Source organism: Rhinoderma darwinii, chromosome 2, assembly GCF_050947455.1.
Source record: "Rhinoderma darwinii isolate aRhiDar2 chromosome 2, aRhiDar2.hap1, whole genome shotgun sequence".
Lineage (NCBI taxonomy): Eukaryota > Metazoa > Chordata > Amphibia > Anura > Rhinodermatidae > Rhinoderma > Rhinoderma darwinii.
Genome location: NC_134688.1, coordinates 356,762,676 through 356,780,084, shown reverse-complemented (window position 1 = coordinate 356,780,084; position 17,409 = coordinate 356,762,676). Strand labels below are relative to the sequence as shown.

The following is a 17,409-nucleotide window of genomic DNA, read 5'->3' as shown; positions in this document are numbered from 1 at the left end:
GCAATGTTATCATTTGATAAATATAAAAAGTAAAAAAAAAATAATGTATTTTTTATTCAATTAAATATTAACTTTAATTAATTTCATAACAGATCGTCCATTCTTAAAAAACAAGAATGGTGTTGAAAAACTTCAGGAGCCACTTTTAGGAATTTTACATAAGTATTCAAAGATCTACCATCCAGAAGACCCGCAACATTTTGCACGACTAACTGGACGCTTGACTGAGCTAAGGACCCTTAACCACAATCACTCAGAAGTACTGTTATCATGGAAAACTAGAGATACCAAGCTCACCTCATTGCTTTATGGTGGTTGGGACTTCCACTGAGTTCTTCACTGAAATCATCCTTGAAATCACCTAATTTATGGAAACACATCAGTTAAAATAGTGGACACACAAATGCAGAGAGCAAAGGGCCTCTGCAACCATTACCGTCTAAATTCATGTGTTTTTGCTTTTACTGTGTACTCCCTGTGTGGACAGATAATTCTTTCCACCAAAAAAAAAGAAATAGTGGAAATTTTTTTTTTAAGTTTTAAGGTCATCGTTTGTTTTCAATGTGTCTGTCCCAAGAAGAGACATCATACTAAATATAGATCATACTGATATTGATTTAATCGCAGAATTATTTGTAAGCCTAATTTATCAAGATGGATAATGTATATAAAAAACATGGAGGCCACCATTTCCACTGTTTGGGACCTGTGGAAAGGGGACTCATGTTGCCTTCATCCTCCTTCCCTATGGGTGGTTTGTACTTGCCTACAGCTCACTATCTCCACAAATACCACAATTTTAGCAAACAAGAAATGGGCAAATGGGCAAAGGGTAATGCTGCACTTCTTTCTAATTTGGGAGGGCATTAATCTAAGCAAAGGGTCTTCTTGCACTAGGATAGGTGGCAGTGTAGTGAAATAACAGTGGCAGGGCCCTCCTCTTGATTTGTTGGGATAGCGCAAAATAGCATAATTAGTCATTTAATGCTATTTATATGCAATATGTTTTTAGATACATAATGAGTGTAAAAGAAAGACAATGAGGTTGGAGAAGAGTAAATTGTGCTATTGCCCTTTAAATTTGGGCCATCAACAAATTTGTTTACAGTCTAACAGGACAACAATATTCTCTCTCCAATTTGGGAGGGCATTAATCTAAGCAAAGGGTTTCCTTGCACTAGGATAGGTGGCAGTGTAGTGAAACAACAGTGGCAGGGCCCTCCTTTTGATTTGTTGGGATAGTGTAAAATACCATAATTAGTCATTTAGTGCTATTTATATGCAATATGTTTTTAGATACATAATGAGTGTAAAAGAAAGATAATGAGGTTGGAGAACAGTAAATTGTGCTATTGCCCTTAAAATTTGGGCCATCAACAAATTTGTTTACAGTGTAACAGGACAACAATATTCTCTCTGTAGTAAGTGGGAAAATAAATAGTACAATATACATCCCTTTATGACCTGTTCTAATTTGTTTGTCTAGTGATGGGTTAAATAAACTGGGAAAACTTTGGAATATATATTCTACAAAATAGTTAGGGCCAAATTTATTTTTAACGTCTAGAACGGATATAATGTCAGGGTAAAGGGCACAATGATTCCGGTGAGTCCATTGAGTTTAATATGTTAACATCATCTTTTTGTTTTGCTTAAAGGGATTTTCTGGGTATTTAATATTAATGACCTACCCTTCATGTCATCAATATCAGTTTGGTGAGGGTCCGACTCCTGGCACCCCCACTGATCAGCTCATTCAAGGGGCCGCAACGCTCCAATAAGCGGTGGCCTCTTCATTGCTTCCTCTTCATTGCTTACCAGGCACAGATCTGTACATTTGGCAGTGACTGTTCCTGGTGCTGCAGCTCTTTGCAACTTAGCACCATTCAAAAGGATAGGACTTAGTTGAAGTACCAGGCACAGCCACTACTGAATGTATGGAGGTGTGCCCGTTAAGTAGTGAAAAGGCCGGAACAAATAGCTGATCGGCGAGGGTGCCATGAGTCGGACCCCCACCGACCTTATCTTGATGATCTATCTCAAGGATCGAAAAAACTCCTTTAATTGACAGAGAACTTCTAGGTGATGTCTAATATTCTTTATAATTTATAGTAAGGAATACATTATTCCTTATCATACAAACTTCAGTTGCTGCATAACTTCTCTTTGAAGAGAACGGAGAGCTTCCTGTCCACTGCAGTCTCTGAGGTGAGGTGTGGTTTAGGATGTTTGGCAGCATCTCTTCCATGGTACTGTATACATTGCAGCTGCGAGCAATTTATACCATTCAATCAATGGCTGGCATAGGAGAAATAAATTCCTGCAAAAGTGATATGTGGCAGATTGCTTCTGCAGGAAGAGGTGAGCGAGGCTGATATAGTGAAACTTATCTATGTCTAATTGTCAGGTTCTAAAATTTCTATTGATGTGTTTTATAACCAATTTGGAGTCCAGCTTTCATTTTCTAACTTGTAGTTAATAAATGAAAGCTAAATTCTTTGCTGTTATGCGCAACAAAGCGACATTGGGCCTGAGACTGTTTATACTTGATGCTCATAAAGTTTTCAAAAGGACAGTGTTGCAAGCCTTAATGTATGGTTTTACATACATTTATTTCAGAATACTATAGATATACTTTTATACATCTGATTATAACAATCTAATAATAATAATAATAATAATGGTTTAATGCCAAGATCTGTAGTATCACTGAAAGGGCAAACCTTAAAATGTAACTTTTAATATATACCGATAAAAATTAACTCAATTCTAGTCCATATTACAATAGCAAGTGAAAACACATATAGAAATGGAGATACACTCCCATTTAAAAAAACAACAACACTAGAATGTAATATAGATTTTACCGTTGCTAAAAGCAACAACCGGCAAAAAAAATAAAAATAAAGTGTAGGGGGTGGGATATGAAAATCCTGCCTTCACGAATATCTAAGGGAAATGTATATAGATGCAGATCAGCAGCACAAGACAGTGAGTAAATGTAAGGGAAATGTATGGTGAAGGTAGGGTTTTCACCACCACCCCTCCACTCTATTTTCTTTGCCAGTTGTCGCTATTAGCAACGGTAAAATCTATATCTTATTTTATTTTTTTTTGTCAAGTATATCCACACTCTGGTCATGTGTAAATTTCTATGTGCGTTTTCACTTGCTGTTTAAATACGGACTTGATTTGCGTATTTTTTATCGATATATTAAGAGTTATATTTTAGGGTTTGCCTTTTCAGTGATACTATATTATCTATGATTTACTATTTCTCAGAAACTTGTTTAATACCAAGATCATATAGAAATGGTTTGTTAAATTGCATATTATTCAGTAGCTAGTGCAGGGTTAGACGACAGATCAGGGGCAGACAGCATGATGTTTGGTACTGTAAATCTGGGTTTCCTACAATGGCAGGGAGGTATATACTCACATATCAGCTAAGGCAGAGAATTTTCTCACATGGCGGATTTGCTGCAGATTTTCTGTCTGGATTTGCGGACAGTAGCAAAATGGGAATTAGATTTAAACAAATCCCATCTACATGCTGCGGAAATTTTCCACACAAAAGTTTACCTTTGTTAGGATTTGTTCTATTAAATTTCATGGGGAAGAATAAATCCGCAAATCCAATTGTTGCCAATAGTACATGTAGTTTAAAATAAGTTTAAATAAAAAAGTGTAGTACCGCTTTAAAGAAGACACGTCAGAAGGTCCCTACACATCTATTTATTTTGTATACAGGGCATTATGTGCATGGGACCTGGTTCTCTTAGTAGTCCTGTCTATGGTCAAGCACTCAATCCCAGGCAGCCACTTCCTATCGGAGTGTGAGCAGTAGAGTTTTTTTAAAAGACGCATTTTACTTTCTTTGTATATTAATCATAAAGTGGCAGATTTACTAATACTGTTTTAAATTCAGACAGCTTAGAATTACATAGTTACATTGTTGATAAGGTATAAAAAAGACATAGGTACATCAAGTCCAACCTATAATCTTACCGTGTTGATCCAGGAGAAGGCAAGAACCTCCATGAGGTGGATGCCAACCGCCTCATTAAGGGAAAATTCCTCCCGACTCCAAATATGGCAATCAGAATAAATCAGATCAACGTACCATCTCCAAAATCTAGTACTTATAACTTGTAATATTGCATCTGAGGTGCTCAGAGAATCAGACATCACATTATTACCAAATTTATCACTGTGGCTTATACTGGATGATAAATTTGTCGTATGTATAGACACTTCTGTCTATTGGTTGGCTTACTTAAAACTACTTATTTAGGCCCAAACTTTGACGCAATTTGGCGATTCTTAAGCTTTACCGGTTACCACGCCGCCTTGTGAGTCGCAAAAATCTGTTCTTTTTGGCACATTTCATTGCTAAATTTGTATAAAATTATTTGTGCCAAAAAGAAGGTGCCAGTTAGGTCAGAATTCTAAAATAGAGTAGGGGATCTTCTGACATGTCCAATTTAAGAAGGCACATACCAGAACAGAAGAATAAAAACGTAGAGGAAGAATGTGATTTTTTTATTTTTAATTTCTCTCAATCATCCCTACCAAACAAAACAAAATAATTAGAAAAACAAAACAATAATATAATAAAATGTATTCTTTTTTTTAAGATTTAATGTTGCGTTATAGACAGCATCTTAACCCTTTAAAAGTAAAATCTGAATAAATGCACAAAGTGACCTACTACATATTTTTAAAACACATTAGAATTTTTAGAAACTTGTGCTAATTGTGCTTTCACAATGCAATTTTACTACTGCTGCCGCTTGCTTAAAGAGAATCTGTCACTAGTTTAGTAATGGCCAATCTCCAGGCTAATCTAATAGATGCTGTGACGCTTATAATGCTTATAAAAAATCTATGTTGAATATAAAAAAATGTTAATAGGTCAATGCATCTAAGAGCCCTTTGACACTGACCAATTATCGGACAAACGAGCGTTCACAAAACGCTCGTTCCGGATAATTGTTTTGTGTAAACAGGGCAACGATCAGCCGATGAACGAGCAAATGCTCGTTCATTGGCTGATTGTATATTTTAGGCAACACTAAATATTATTGCTATCAGTAGCACATCTCCCTGTGTAAACAGAGAGATCCGCTGCCGACATGATAGAAATGTATGGGGAAGAGCGATCGAAGTAACAAGCGCTCGTCACCATACTAGCTCCTTGTGAAAGAAGCAAACAAGCGCCAATCAACAAGCTGTCTCGTTGATCGGTGCTCGATTACATGGCTTCGGCGGGCCGTAAAAGAGGACATCAAAACTAAAGTGTACATAGCCCTGCTTTTGGGTTGGGTGAGAATTGTTTTCCTGGCTACGCTATCAGATTTTTACATGGCACTTTGCAGGAAAGATGGCCTGTAAACAAAATGGAAAACGATGTGTAGGCTGAGAGGTAGGAAAGAAGTGCAGCCAGTATTTTTTATATATTTTTTTCAGTTTTTATTTTCAATGTTGCAAGTGAAGATGCATCTATTTTTCTCTGGCCAGTGTAAATATGTTCACCTTTGAATTAAAGAGGCTCTGTCACCACATTATAAGTGCCCTATCTTCTACATAATGTGATCGGCGCTGTAATGTAGATTACAGCAGTGTTTTTTTATTTAGAAAAACGATCATTTTTGACGGAGATATGACCTATATTAGCTTTATGCTAATGACTTTCTTAATGGACAACTGGGCGTGTTTTACTTTTTGACCAAGTGGACGTTATGGAGAGAAGTGTATGACGCTGACCAATCAGCGTCATACACTTCTCTCCATTCATTTACACAGCACATAGTGATCTAGCTAGATCACTATGTGCAGTGACTTACTCACATATTAACGTTACTGAAGTGTCCTGACCATGAATAGACATCACTACCAGCCAGGAAGGGATGTCTATTCACAATCCTGACACTACAGTAACGTTTGTGTGAAATTTACAGCACAGCAAGTGTAATCTCGTTTTAAATGACAGCTTAATCTCGCGAGATTACGCTTGCTGTGCTGTAAATTTCACACCAACGTTACTGAAGTGTCCTGACAGTGAATAGACATCACTACCAGCTGGAACGTGATGTCTATTCACAATCCTGACACTTCGGTAACGTTTGTGTGAAATTTACAGCACAGCAAGCATAATCTCGCGAGATTAAGCTGTCATTTAAAATGCTTGCTGTGCTGTAAATTTCACACAAACGTTACTGAAGTGTCGGGATTGTGAATAGACATCCCGTCCTGGCTGGTAGTGATGTCTATTCACTGTCAGGACACTTCAGTAACGTTAATATGTGAGTAAGTGACTGCACATAGTGATCTAGCTAAATCACTTTGTGCTGTGTAAATGAATGGAGAGAAGTGTATGATGCTGATTGGTCAGCGTCATACACTTCTCTCCACAACGCCCACTAGGTCAAAAAGTAAAACACGCCCAGTTGTCCATTAAGAAAGTCATTAGCATAAAGCTAATATAGGTCATAACCCCGTCAAAAATGATCGTTTTTCTAAATAAAAAACACTGCTGTAATCTACATTACAGCGCCGATCACATTATGTAGGAGATAGGGCACTTATAATGTGGTGACAGAGCCTCTTTAAATTAAAAGATCTAATCAAGTGCATAAAATATCAAAATCAAAGCTTATTGAGCCAACAAACGATGAACATTTTGGAAAAATAATTTAAAAGAAAATGGCTGCTTACACATTTAAAAAGGTGTTGCTTGAGTAGCCACGACTGTATGTTTTCTTTTTTTTATTGGTACATTGTATAACTGTGAAATATTCTATAAAATTATATTTCATTATCTATCTGTATTTTTATATATTTTTCTATTTTCATAAGAACGCAGTTGTAAGGGACTATCTCATATTTCAAGTGACTTTGTATTTCATTTTGGTTTATTTTGTATTACTATGCAAAATGTAAATACAGCTGGGAGTTTTAAAATGAGAAATGTTCCTTTTGTGGTCCTTTTCATTGATCCTATTGAAGGAAATATGCTCTGCAAACAAAAATAAGACACTTTCATGAGTTGTGTATTTTAATTCTATTAATATTTAGTTTGTTTAGAAACTATACAGAAGTTGAAAAATGCAAATGTGTAGATTTCTAATGTTAATTTTTTTCCCTTAGTCCTAACAGCAGTACAATAATGGGGCAGTTCCGTTCTGTAACAGTAGGACAGACGGAAATTTTAATTAATCAAATTAAACACTAACTACCTAGGACCAGGGGCGTTGCTAAAACTGGGCTTTCGGGGCCCCTGCCCTGGAACCCCAGTGACTGCTGCATTCGGGTCGCAATTGTGACTGGGCCGCGGTAACTGGGTCCTATGTAATAAAATATACGGGCCCCTGTTACTATAGTAATGACACATACTTACCCATCTTCTTTCCCGAGCGCAGCGGAAGTCCTGGTGTCTTTTCACGTCATGACGTAACAACGCTGTGCGCCACGGATGACATCACAACGCTAGGTGGTGTCGGAACATCCGCTGCACCCAGAGCCGAAGAGGAGGGTAAGTATAACATTACGGTCTGCTGGGGCCCTGTATCTAAGCCTACCTTGTAATAGGCTTAGATACATGGTCTAACAGACAGTATCACACATGGGCCCTGTATCTAAGCCTACCACGTGTTACTAATGTTTGTTTTGTGTTTGTATTTTTTTACTGGTTCGGTCCATGGACTACGTCGGATTCAAGGACTACTTCAATGACGGCTTTTTTTATTCCCAATAAAATGGTTAATGAAGGTTGTGTGGGGGGTTTTTATTTCAATTCAATATTTTATCTATGTCTTTTCTTTAAACTTTATTACTACCGCTTTAGTAATGGCCGCTGGCTGATTGACAGCGTCCATTACTAAGGCGGGGCTTACTGTTAGCCGGTGCAGAGGCTAACACTAACCCCCATTATTACCCTGGTACCCACCGCCACCAGGGATACTGGGAAGATATGATCCAGTACCTGACTATCTGTAGCAATGGACGGGCACTGGGGCGGCTGCAGGCTGGTATTAGGCTGGGAAAGGCCAAAAACAGTGGCCCTTCGCACCCTGGTAATGCTAGGCTGCTGCTGCTGTGTTGTATCTGGCCGGTTGTGAAAATTGGGGAGGACCCCACATCATTTTTTTAAATTTATTCATTTTTTAAATAACTGGAAAAAATGACATGCCCACCCCCCATTTTTCATAACCAGCCAGATACAACATAGCAGCAGTCTAGCATTACCAGGGTGGGAAGGGCCACTGTTTTTGGCCTTTCCCAGCCTAATAACACCATCCTGCGGCCACTCCATTGCCCGACCATCCCTACAGATAATCGGGTACTGGATCGTACCCAGCTGTTCCCTTCACCCCTGGTGGTGGTGGATACCAGGGTAATATTGGGGGTTAGTGTTAGCTTCTGCACCGGCTAACACTAAGCCCCACCTTAGTAATGGATGCTGTCAATCAGATAGCAGCTATTAATAAGGTAGGAGTAATAAAGTTTAAAAAATACAAGGACATAAAAAAAATATTTTATTGAAATAAAAAAAAAAGCCACACAAAAATCATTAACCATTTTATTGAGAATAAAAAAGGTCGTCATTAAAGTAGACCTCAAATACAACGTAGTCCAATGACCGAACCTGTAAAAAATCACAAACACACAAAAAATGAGTAACACATAAAAAACCCAAACAATTATTATTCTTACCAATCCTGGGTCCAGCGCTGGAGCCGCAATGTCAGCGAGCTAGGCCCTATATCTAAGCCTATCATGTGTGATACTGTCTGCTGAGCCACTGTACCTAATACTATCCATATCCACGAAATAAAGAGAACCGAAGCAACACTCAGAACAAAGTGAGGATTTTAATCACCCAGCAGATGAAACCTTTCACTTCCTCAATGGAAGCATTATAATTATAGTGTAACAGATAAACTTTTTATTAACCTGACTCTTTCTCTTTTAGATAGAATGATGTCTGGTTTATGATACTACTAATGGACACTCACCATCTGAACTAAGGAATACTGGACACATATGGTCGCTTTTTCTGTCCTTAAAGAGGCTCTGTCACCACATTATAAGTGCCCTGTCTCCTATATAAGGAGATCGGCGCTATAATGTAGGTGACAGTGATGCTTTTTAATTAGAAAAATTATCTATTTTATTTACACAGCAGCATCGCGTTCTTACTAGAACACGATGTGCAGCCACATACACAGACATTAACGTTAATCAAGTGTCCTGATAATGAATATACATTACCTCCAGCCAGGACGTCATGTGTATTCAGAATCCTGACACTTCTGAATCTTTTCTGTGATTTCCAGCAAGGGAAACTAAATCTCGTTTACATCGTAATCTCGCGAGATTACGCGTGGTTTAAAACAGATAGTTTTTCTAAATAAAAAGCACTGCTGTCACCTACATTATAGCGCCGATCTCCTTATGTAGGAGATAGGGCAGAAAGTATATATAGAAGGAAAACCTCCAGCTCACCTTCAGCAGAGTCCTGCTGCCAGCTGCGCTCGGATCCTTGTGTCGGCACACGATGTATATAGGTAGGCAATAGTACAAGATAGGTTCCAGCGCAAAATGATTCTTGAGAGGTAGATGATTAAAATTGAAAATATTCCAATTTTATTATAGCAATAGTAAAACAGGGAGACAATATCCCACGAAGAAAGGTGGATGTGAAAAATACACGCTGCCTATTCACATCCACCTTTCTTCGTGGGATATTGTCTTGTCTCCCTATTTTAATATTGCTATAATAAAATTGGAATATTTTCCATTTTAATCATCTACCTCTCAAGAATCATTTTGCGCTGGAACCTATCTTGTACCATTGCCTAGGAGATAGGGCACTTATAATGTGGTGACAGAGCCTCTTTAAGATTGTCATTCAATAAAATAATTATTTATATTTTTGTTTTTGTTTTTTCCGTGTACTCTATGAGATGCTGTACAACACAGTACAACTTTTTTGCATTTTTTACACTGTAAATGTCTAATTAAATATGGGATGATTTATGATCCCCTTTCCTCTGATTCATGGATATTAGGGTATGTTCACACGCAGTGTTTTCAGACGTAATTCGGGCGTTTTACGCCTCGAATTACGCCTGAAAAAACGGCTCCATTACGCCTACAAACATCTGCCCATTGCTTTCAATGGGTTTTATGGTGTTCTGTTCCCACGAGGTGTAATTTTACACGTCGCTGTCAAAATACGGCGCGTAAAAAGATGCCCGCGAAAAAGAAGTGAACTTCTTGGGACGTTTTTGGAGCTGTTTTTTCATTGACTCCATTGAAAAACAGCTCCAATAACGTCCGTAAAATACGCCGCGAAAAATGCGAGTTGCTACAAAAACGTCTGAAAATCAGGAGCTGTTTTCGCCTGAAAACAGCGCCATATTTTCAGAAGCTTTTGGTCACTGCGTGTGAACATACCCTAAGTCCTGTTTGAAGGAGTTCTGGTTGAAACACTATAGGGCGTGTCTCTGTAGCCATGGATCCCGGTTTGGTCTTTACCTTATACCTCTGTGTTGATTATAGATCTACACACTGGTTGAATGGATATCTGAGACTCGTAGTTCTTACATATGAAAATGTGGAGAACATCTTGTCTGTAGGGACGTAAGGCATTAATTGAATTCAAGCCTGAGTTTGAGGTGTGCACCATATAACCACTATACACTCCGTTATTTAAGCAGGACATATGATCCATGACTTGGATATAACATTGATATTACTATGCCCACATATGCTATTTCGTATTGGTAGTCTGCCCGGGTTAAAGATGGTACTGTAAAGAACACCTACCCTAAAGCGCCTGCGCGGTAAGATCACTCCTCCATTTTAATATAGTGATGTCCGATGCCACACTGTTGTACTGTGTCATGGCAACTGGAGAACACATGTATCGCTTTACCCAATGGACATGGGCATTTGGGCATGCGCAACTCGGCGCTTGAGATGTCGAGAATTTCGTAGTCGACGCATATGAAGTCCGTTCAGGAGATCACTGTTTGTTTAGATTGGTGAGTGCCAGCTTTCTTAGATTTTAATATTGATTACTGTTTAAACTTAATTAGTGTATTACAGTTAGTTACATGCACAGCTTATATATATTTTCGAAAATATATATAGGAATATATTTTAGGCACCATGTCAGGTTTGAGGAGGTCTTGTGGTACCTAAACAGTCGAAACCCCCAAAAAGTGACGCCATTTTGGAAACTACACCCCCTCAAGGCATTTTTCTAGGGGTATAGTTAGCATTTTGACCCCACAGTTTTTTTGCAGAATTTAGTGGAATTAGTCTGTGAAGATGAAAATCACCTATTTTTCTGTGGAAACATAGAATTTTTTCATTTTTACAAGGAATAAAGGAGAAAAATTCGCTCAACATTTGTAAAGCAATTTCTCCCGATTACGGCAATACCCCATATGTGGTCGTAAACTGATGTTTGGACCCACAGCAGGGCTCAGAAGGGAAGGAGCGCCTTTTGGATTTTGGAGCGCAGATTTTGCTGGATTGGTTTTCAGTGCCATGTCGGGTTTGCAACGCCCCGGAGGGACCAAAACAGTGGAAACTCCCCAAAAGTGACCCTATTTTGGAGTCTACACCCCTCAAGGAATTTTTCTAGGGGTATAGTGAGCATTTTGGCCCCTCAGGATCTTTTTTAGAGCTAAGGTGACCAAAAAACAGCGATTTTGGCGCTTTAAATTCTTTATTTATTACAGCGTTCATCGTGGGCAATAAATTACATTTTAATTTATTCTGCCGGTCGGTACAATTACGCCGATACCATATGTGTATAGTTTTTTTAAAGTTTTGCAGCGTTTGCACAATAAAATTAAGTTTCTATAAAATAATTTATTTTCTGAGACACGCTATTCTGAGCCGTAACTTTTTTATTTTTTCGTCAAAAATGCTGTGGGAGGTCTTGTTTTTACGGGACGGGTTGTAGTTTTTATTGGTACCATTTTGGGGTAAATGCGACTTTTTGATCACTTTTTATTCTATATCTTGGGAAGGGTGGTGACCAAAAAATAGCGATGCTCACAGTTTTCCGTTTATTTTGTTTGCGACGTTCACCGTGCGGAAAAATGAACATTATAGTTTAATAGTTTGGGTCGTTACGAACACGGTGATACCAAATATGTGTACTTTTTTTTAACGTTTTCATTTTTTCCCTATAATAAATGACTTATTATAGGAAAACAAAACCTTTTATTTTTACACTTTTATAAAACATTTTTATTAACTTTTTTTTACTTTTTACACTTTATATTTTTGTTTATTAACTTTTTTTTTACTTTTTACACTTTATCTTTTTGACCTGCAGCTCTGATCACTACTAGAATACATTACACTACCTAGGTAGTGTAACGTATTCCAACTGTCAGTGTGACGTCACAGTCTCTCTGACAGTTGGTCTACGAGGATCAGCAGAGGCTGATCCTCATAGGCTTCCATACATGGCAGATCCGGAGCCCGTTGCCTGGCCTCTGGATGCCATTACAAGCATCAGCAGCCCCCACGGATTGCATGGGGGCTGCTGATGTGGTACAAACCCTGTACATGCGGAGATCGCAATCGATCCGCGCATGTAACGGGTTAATTACCGAAATCAGCGACGATGAGCCGCTGATCGGCAACAATGGAGTGTAAGCTGTCAGGGACAGCTGATCTCCAAGTTCCCGATGCACACCTTGTCGCCGACAGTGTGCATCGGGAACGACACAGTGACTTCCTGTTACTCTGACAGGAAGCCTATCAGGACCAGCCGAAGGTTGGTCCTGATGGGTTTCCATCCATGGCAGACCCGGAAACCATTATTTGGCTTCCGTTTGCCATACTAACTATCGGCAGACCACGCGATTTCGGACTGGGGTCTGCTGATATGCTAGAAACCCCTAAAATTCGGCGATAGCAACCGATCGCCGAATTTAAGGGGTTAATTCGCCGAAATCAGCGGCAAAGGACCGCTGGCCGGCAAGAGGGGAGTGTCAGCTGTCGGCGACAGCTGACCTCCCGGTTCCCGGTGCACACTGTCGCCGACAGTGTACACCGAGAAAAACTCAGTAACTATACGTCCTCGTGCGGGAAGTAACCTCCCGCAACGACGGACAGTTACGTCCTCGAGCGGATAGGGGTTAATCTGATGTTAATCTGTTGTTTTAGATATTAAGACAACAGGAGAGATCTAGAAATGGAGATTACATTTCTCATGAGAGGAAGGCTCGGGACAGAATACTGCAAGAGAGATGACCTGATTACAGGTTACAAATGAGGGAAATTTGGCAGTGAGTTTGGCAGTAGCCTCCGCAAAACTATGTCATGGAGGGATCTGAGGTACGGATCCACAGATCACAACACTTGGAGTTCCCGTATTGTCTTGGCAGATGGTATGGCCATGAGGAAAACAACCTTTAAAGATACTGTAGTGTAGGTAATTATGTGGGACCCAGGGGTGGAATTCAAATTTTTAACAACAGGTTCCCTGTTTTGCGGACAAAGTCATACACGTCGGGGTGTAGGTGGGTCGCAGTGTTTCGCTGCGTATTGCAGCATGGAAAATTATTCTAATACTCAAATAAAACAATTACAATATTCCAAATATGCCCTATATTAAAGCGGACTCTAAATAAATATATTCCCTGTCCAGAATGTTTAACTGGATTTCCACACTATGTATATATCTACATAAGCGTACATACCTACCTACCCACACTCATTATATTAAACTCGTTCATTGCGTATAGACATACAGAATATGCCCACATTCCATATCCTAAGAGTGCTGAGCCCATTTAGTTAGGCTGTGCATTGTGAGAAGGATGGAGGACAGTGCGGCGTGCGCAGAAAGCCACGACAAATCTTCCGACTAATGCACAGATACAGGGCCAGGACCAAGCTCAGTACATATATACAACACCAGAACCAAGCTCAGTACATATATACACAGGGCCGGCCTTAGGTTGGATGGCGCCCTGTGCGGGACTCTCTACTGCTACCCTCCCTAAACCAAAAATAAAACATATATATAGACACGCACATACTGGAACATATATACTGCACATAAATACTTAGACAAACAGGCAAAAACAATAATATATATATATATATATATATATATATATATATATATATATATATATATATATATATATATATAAGAACCATAGGACGAAATAACGGCACCAGGACTTCCAGACAGATGAAAAGAGGGTGGATTTATTCGCCTCAAGTGAGCAGCGACGTTTCGGTTTGTCACAGAACCTTTCTCAAGCTGTGACACTCGAACATTTTGACCCCACAGTTTTTTTGCTGAATTATTGGAATTATGCAGTGAAAATGAAAATCTACATTCTTTCCACTAAAATGTTGAATTTTTTTCATTTTCACAAGGAATAAAGGAGAAAAAGCGCCCCAACAATTGTAAAGCAATTTCTCCCGAGTACGGCAATACCCCATATTGGTCATAAACTACTGCTTGGATACACTGCAGGGCTCAGAATGGCAGGAGTGCTACTTGGCATGTAGATTTTGGTTGATTGTTTTTTGGGCGCCATGTCGCATTTGCAGAGCCCCTGAGGTACCCGTACAGTAGAAAATCCTGAGAAGTGACTCTATTTTGGAAACTATACCCCTCAGGGTAATCATCTAGGGGTGTACTGAGCATTTTGATCCCACAGGTGTTTCATAGATTGTATTAGAATGAGGCAGTGAAAATGAAAAATATTTTTTTTTCCCAAAAATATGTAGTTTTGCACCCAATTTTTTTTCCCACAAGGGGTAATAGGAGAAAAAAACAACACGTAATGTGTTACCCAATTACTGCAATAGCCCATGTGTGGCCCTAAACTGCTGTCTGGGCACATGGCAGAGCTCAAAATGGAAGGAGCGCCATTTGGCTTTTAGAGCGCAGATTTTGCTGGACTGGTGTATGGGCGCCATGTCGCATTTGCAGAGCTCCCTTAGGTACCAGAGTATAGTGTAAAAACATGAGAAGTGACCCTATTTTGTAAACTACACCCCTCACGGCATTTATTATTTGCCTGGACATATGACAGGGCTTAGGAGTGAAAGGCGCATGTGAGGCCTATTTTGGTGATTTTCGCAGCATTAGCCCACAATGGCAGGGCTCTGGGGTCAAATAGTAAAACAAATCCCCAAGTAGTGACCCCCATTTTGGAAACTGCACTCCTGAAGGCATTTTATTAAGGGGTGTAGTGAGCATTTTGACCACACAGGATTTTTTTTTCTATTAGAAATGAATGCTCAGTGGATGGTGCAAAGTGAAAATTGCAAATTTCCACAGGTAAATGCCATTTTAGTGCACAATATGTTGTGCGCAGTTCGTGCCACTGAAGACAAATACCTCAAACTGTTAAGCGGGTTCTCCCGGGTATGGCGATGCCATATATGTGGACGTAAGGGCTCAGAAGAGAGGGAGCGCCATTTGGCTTTTGGAGCGCAGATTTTGCTTAGTGGTAGTTTTGTTTGGGGTTTTGCTGGTATTTCAGTTTATAATGTGGGGGCATATGTAAGCTGTGCGGAGTACATCAGGGTATAAGAGGTATAATAATTGGGTAAATAAATAATATTTCATAGACCTGTGGCGAGTGTCGCACTGATAAATGGTGCTGTAAAGGATCTGCCAGAAACAGCTTCTGTGTCGACGCCCGTGGTTAATCAGTCTGCACCTGCTCCTAAGTCTGATAGAGTGACTCGATCATCTACCACTCGGGCTGGGAGGCTGAGAAGTGGGAGAGCCCGAAAAATGTGTGTTTGGGGTGCAGGAGATACCATTTTTGGGTCAAATCCTCACTCCTCATGAATTCCGCATGGACCCTGCCAAGGTTCAGGCTGTGGCTGAATGGGTCCAACCTGCCTCCCTGAAGGCGTTACAGTGCTTCCTGGGGTTTGCTAATTATTACAGGAGATTTATTGCTAACTTCTCGGTCATCGCTAAGCATCTTACGGATCTTACTCGCAAAGGTGCTGATCTCCTCCACTGGCCTCCAGAGGCGGTCCAGGCTTTTGAGGTCCTTAAGAAGTGCTTTATCTCGGCCCCAGTGCTGATTCAGCCTAACCAAATTGAGCCATTCATCGTGGAGGTTGACGCCTCCGAGGTGGGAGTTGGTGCTGTCTTGTCCCAGGGTACCAGGTCCCTCACCCATCTCTGTCCCTGTGCCTACTTCTCCAGGAAGTTCTCGCCCACTGAGAGTAACTATGACATTGGCAACTGCGTACTCTTAGCCATTAAATGGGCATTTGAAGAGTGGCGCCACTTCTTGGAGGGGGCTAGGCACCAGGTAACGGTCCTTACCGACCACAAGAATCTGGTTTTCCTAGAATCTGCCCGGAGGCTAAACCCGAGACAAGCTCGATGGGCGTTGTTTTTTACTAGATTCAACTTTTTGGTCACCTATAGGGCTGGGTCTAAAAATATTAAAGCTGATGCACTGTCGCGTAGTTTCATGGCCAGCCCTCCTTCGGAGGAAGATCCTGCTTGTGTTTTGCCCCCAGGTATAATCATTTCCTCTGGTGATTCTGACTTAGTCTCCGAAATTGCGGCTGATCAAGGTTCAGCTCCCGGGAACCTTCCTGAGAACAAGCTGTTTGTTCCCCTGCAATTCCGGCTAAGGGTACTCAGGGAAAATCATGACTCTGCACTATCTGGTCATCCAGGCATCCTGGGTACCAAGCACCTCATTGGCAGAAACTATTGGTGGCCTGGGTTGCCTAAAGACGTTAAGGCCTACGTCGCCGCTTGTGAGGTTTGTGCTAGGTCCAAGACTCCCAGGTCCCGACCAGCGGGCTTACTATGTTCTTTGCCCATTCCCCAGAGACCTTGGACCCATATCTCCATGGATTTTATCACCGATCTGCCTCCATCTCAAGGCAAGTCGGTGGTGTGGGTTGTAGTAGACCGCTTCAGTAAGATGTGCCACTTTGTGCCCCTCAAGAAACTACCCAATGCTAAGACGTTAGCTACCTTGTTTGTCAAACACATCCTGCGTCTCCATGGGGTTCCTGTCAATATAATTTCTGACAGAGGGGTACAATTTGTTTCATTGTTTTGGAGAGCTTTCTGTAAAAAGTTGGAGATTGATCTGTCCTTCTCCTCGGCCTTTCATCCTGAAACTAATGGCCAAACTGAGAGGACTAATCAGTCTCTAGAACAATATTTAAGGTGTTTTATCTCTGACTGTCAATATGATTAGGTCTCCTTCATTTCCCTCGCCGAATTTTCCCTTAATAACCGGGTCAGTAACTCGTCAGGGGTATCCCCCTTTTTCTGTAATTTTGTGTTTAATCCACGGTTCTCCTCCGTTTCACCTGGTGGTTCCAACAATCCCGAGGTAGATGTCGTTCATCGGGAAC

At 40.3% G+C, this 17,409-nt stretch overlaps 1 protein-coding gene across 2 annotated transcripts in view; it reads left to right on the top strand.

Annotated features, from left to right (window-relative positions):
• LOC142743239 (bile acid receptor-like) overlaps positions 1–2,715 on the top strand; it is an 81,907-nt gene extending 79,192 nt beyond the window's left edge. For both annotated transcript variants that reach the window (XM_075853809.1, XM_075853808.1), the window contains exon 11: positions 93–2,715. In XM_075853809.1, coding sequence (XP_075709924.1) covers positions 93–331 — 239 coding nt within the window. In that variant the 3' untranslated portion in view covers positions 332–2,715. The remainder of the gene's footprint in view (positions 1–92) is intronic.
• Positions 2,716–17,409: the final 14,694 nt, after the last annotated feature.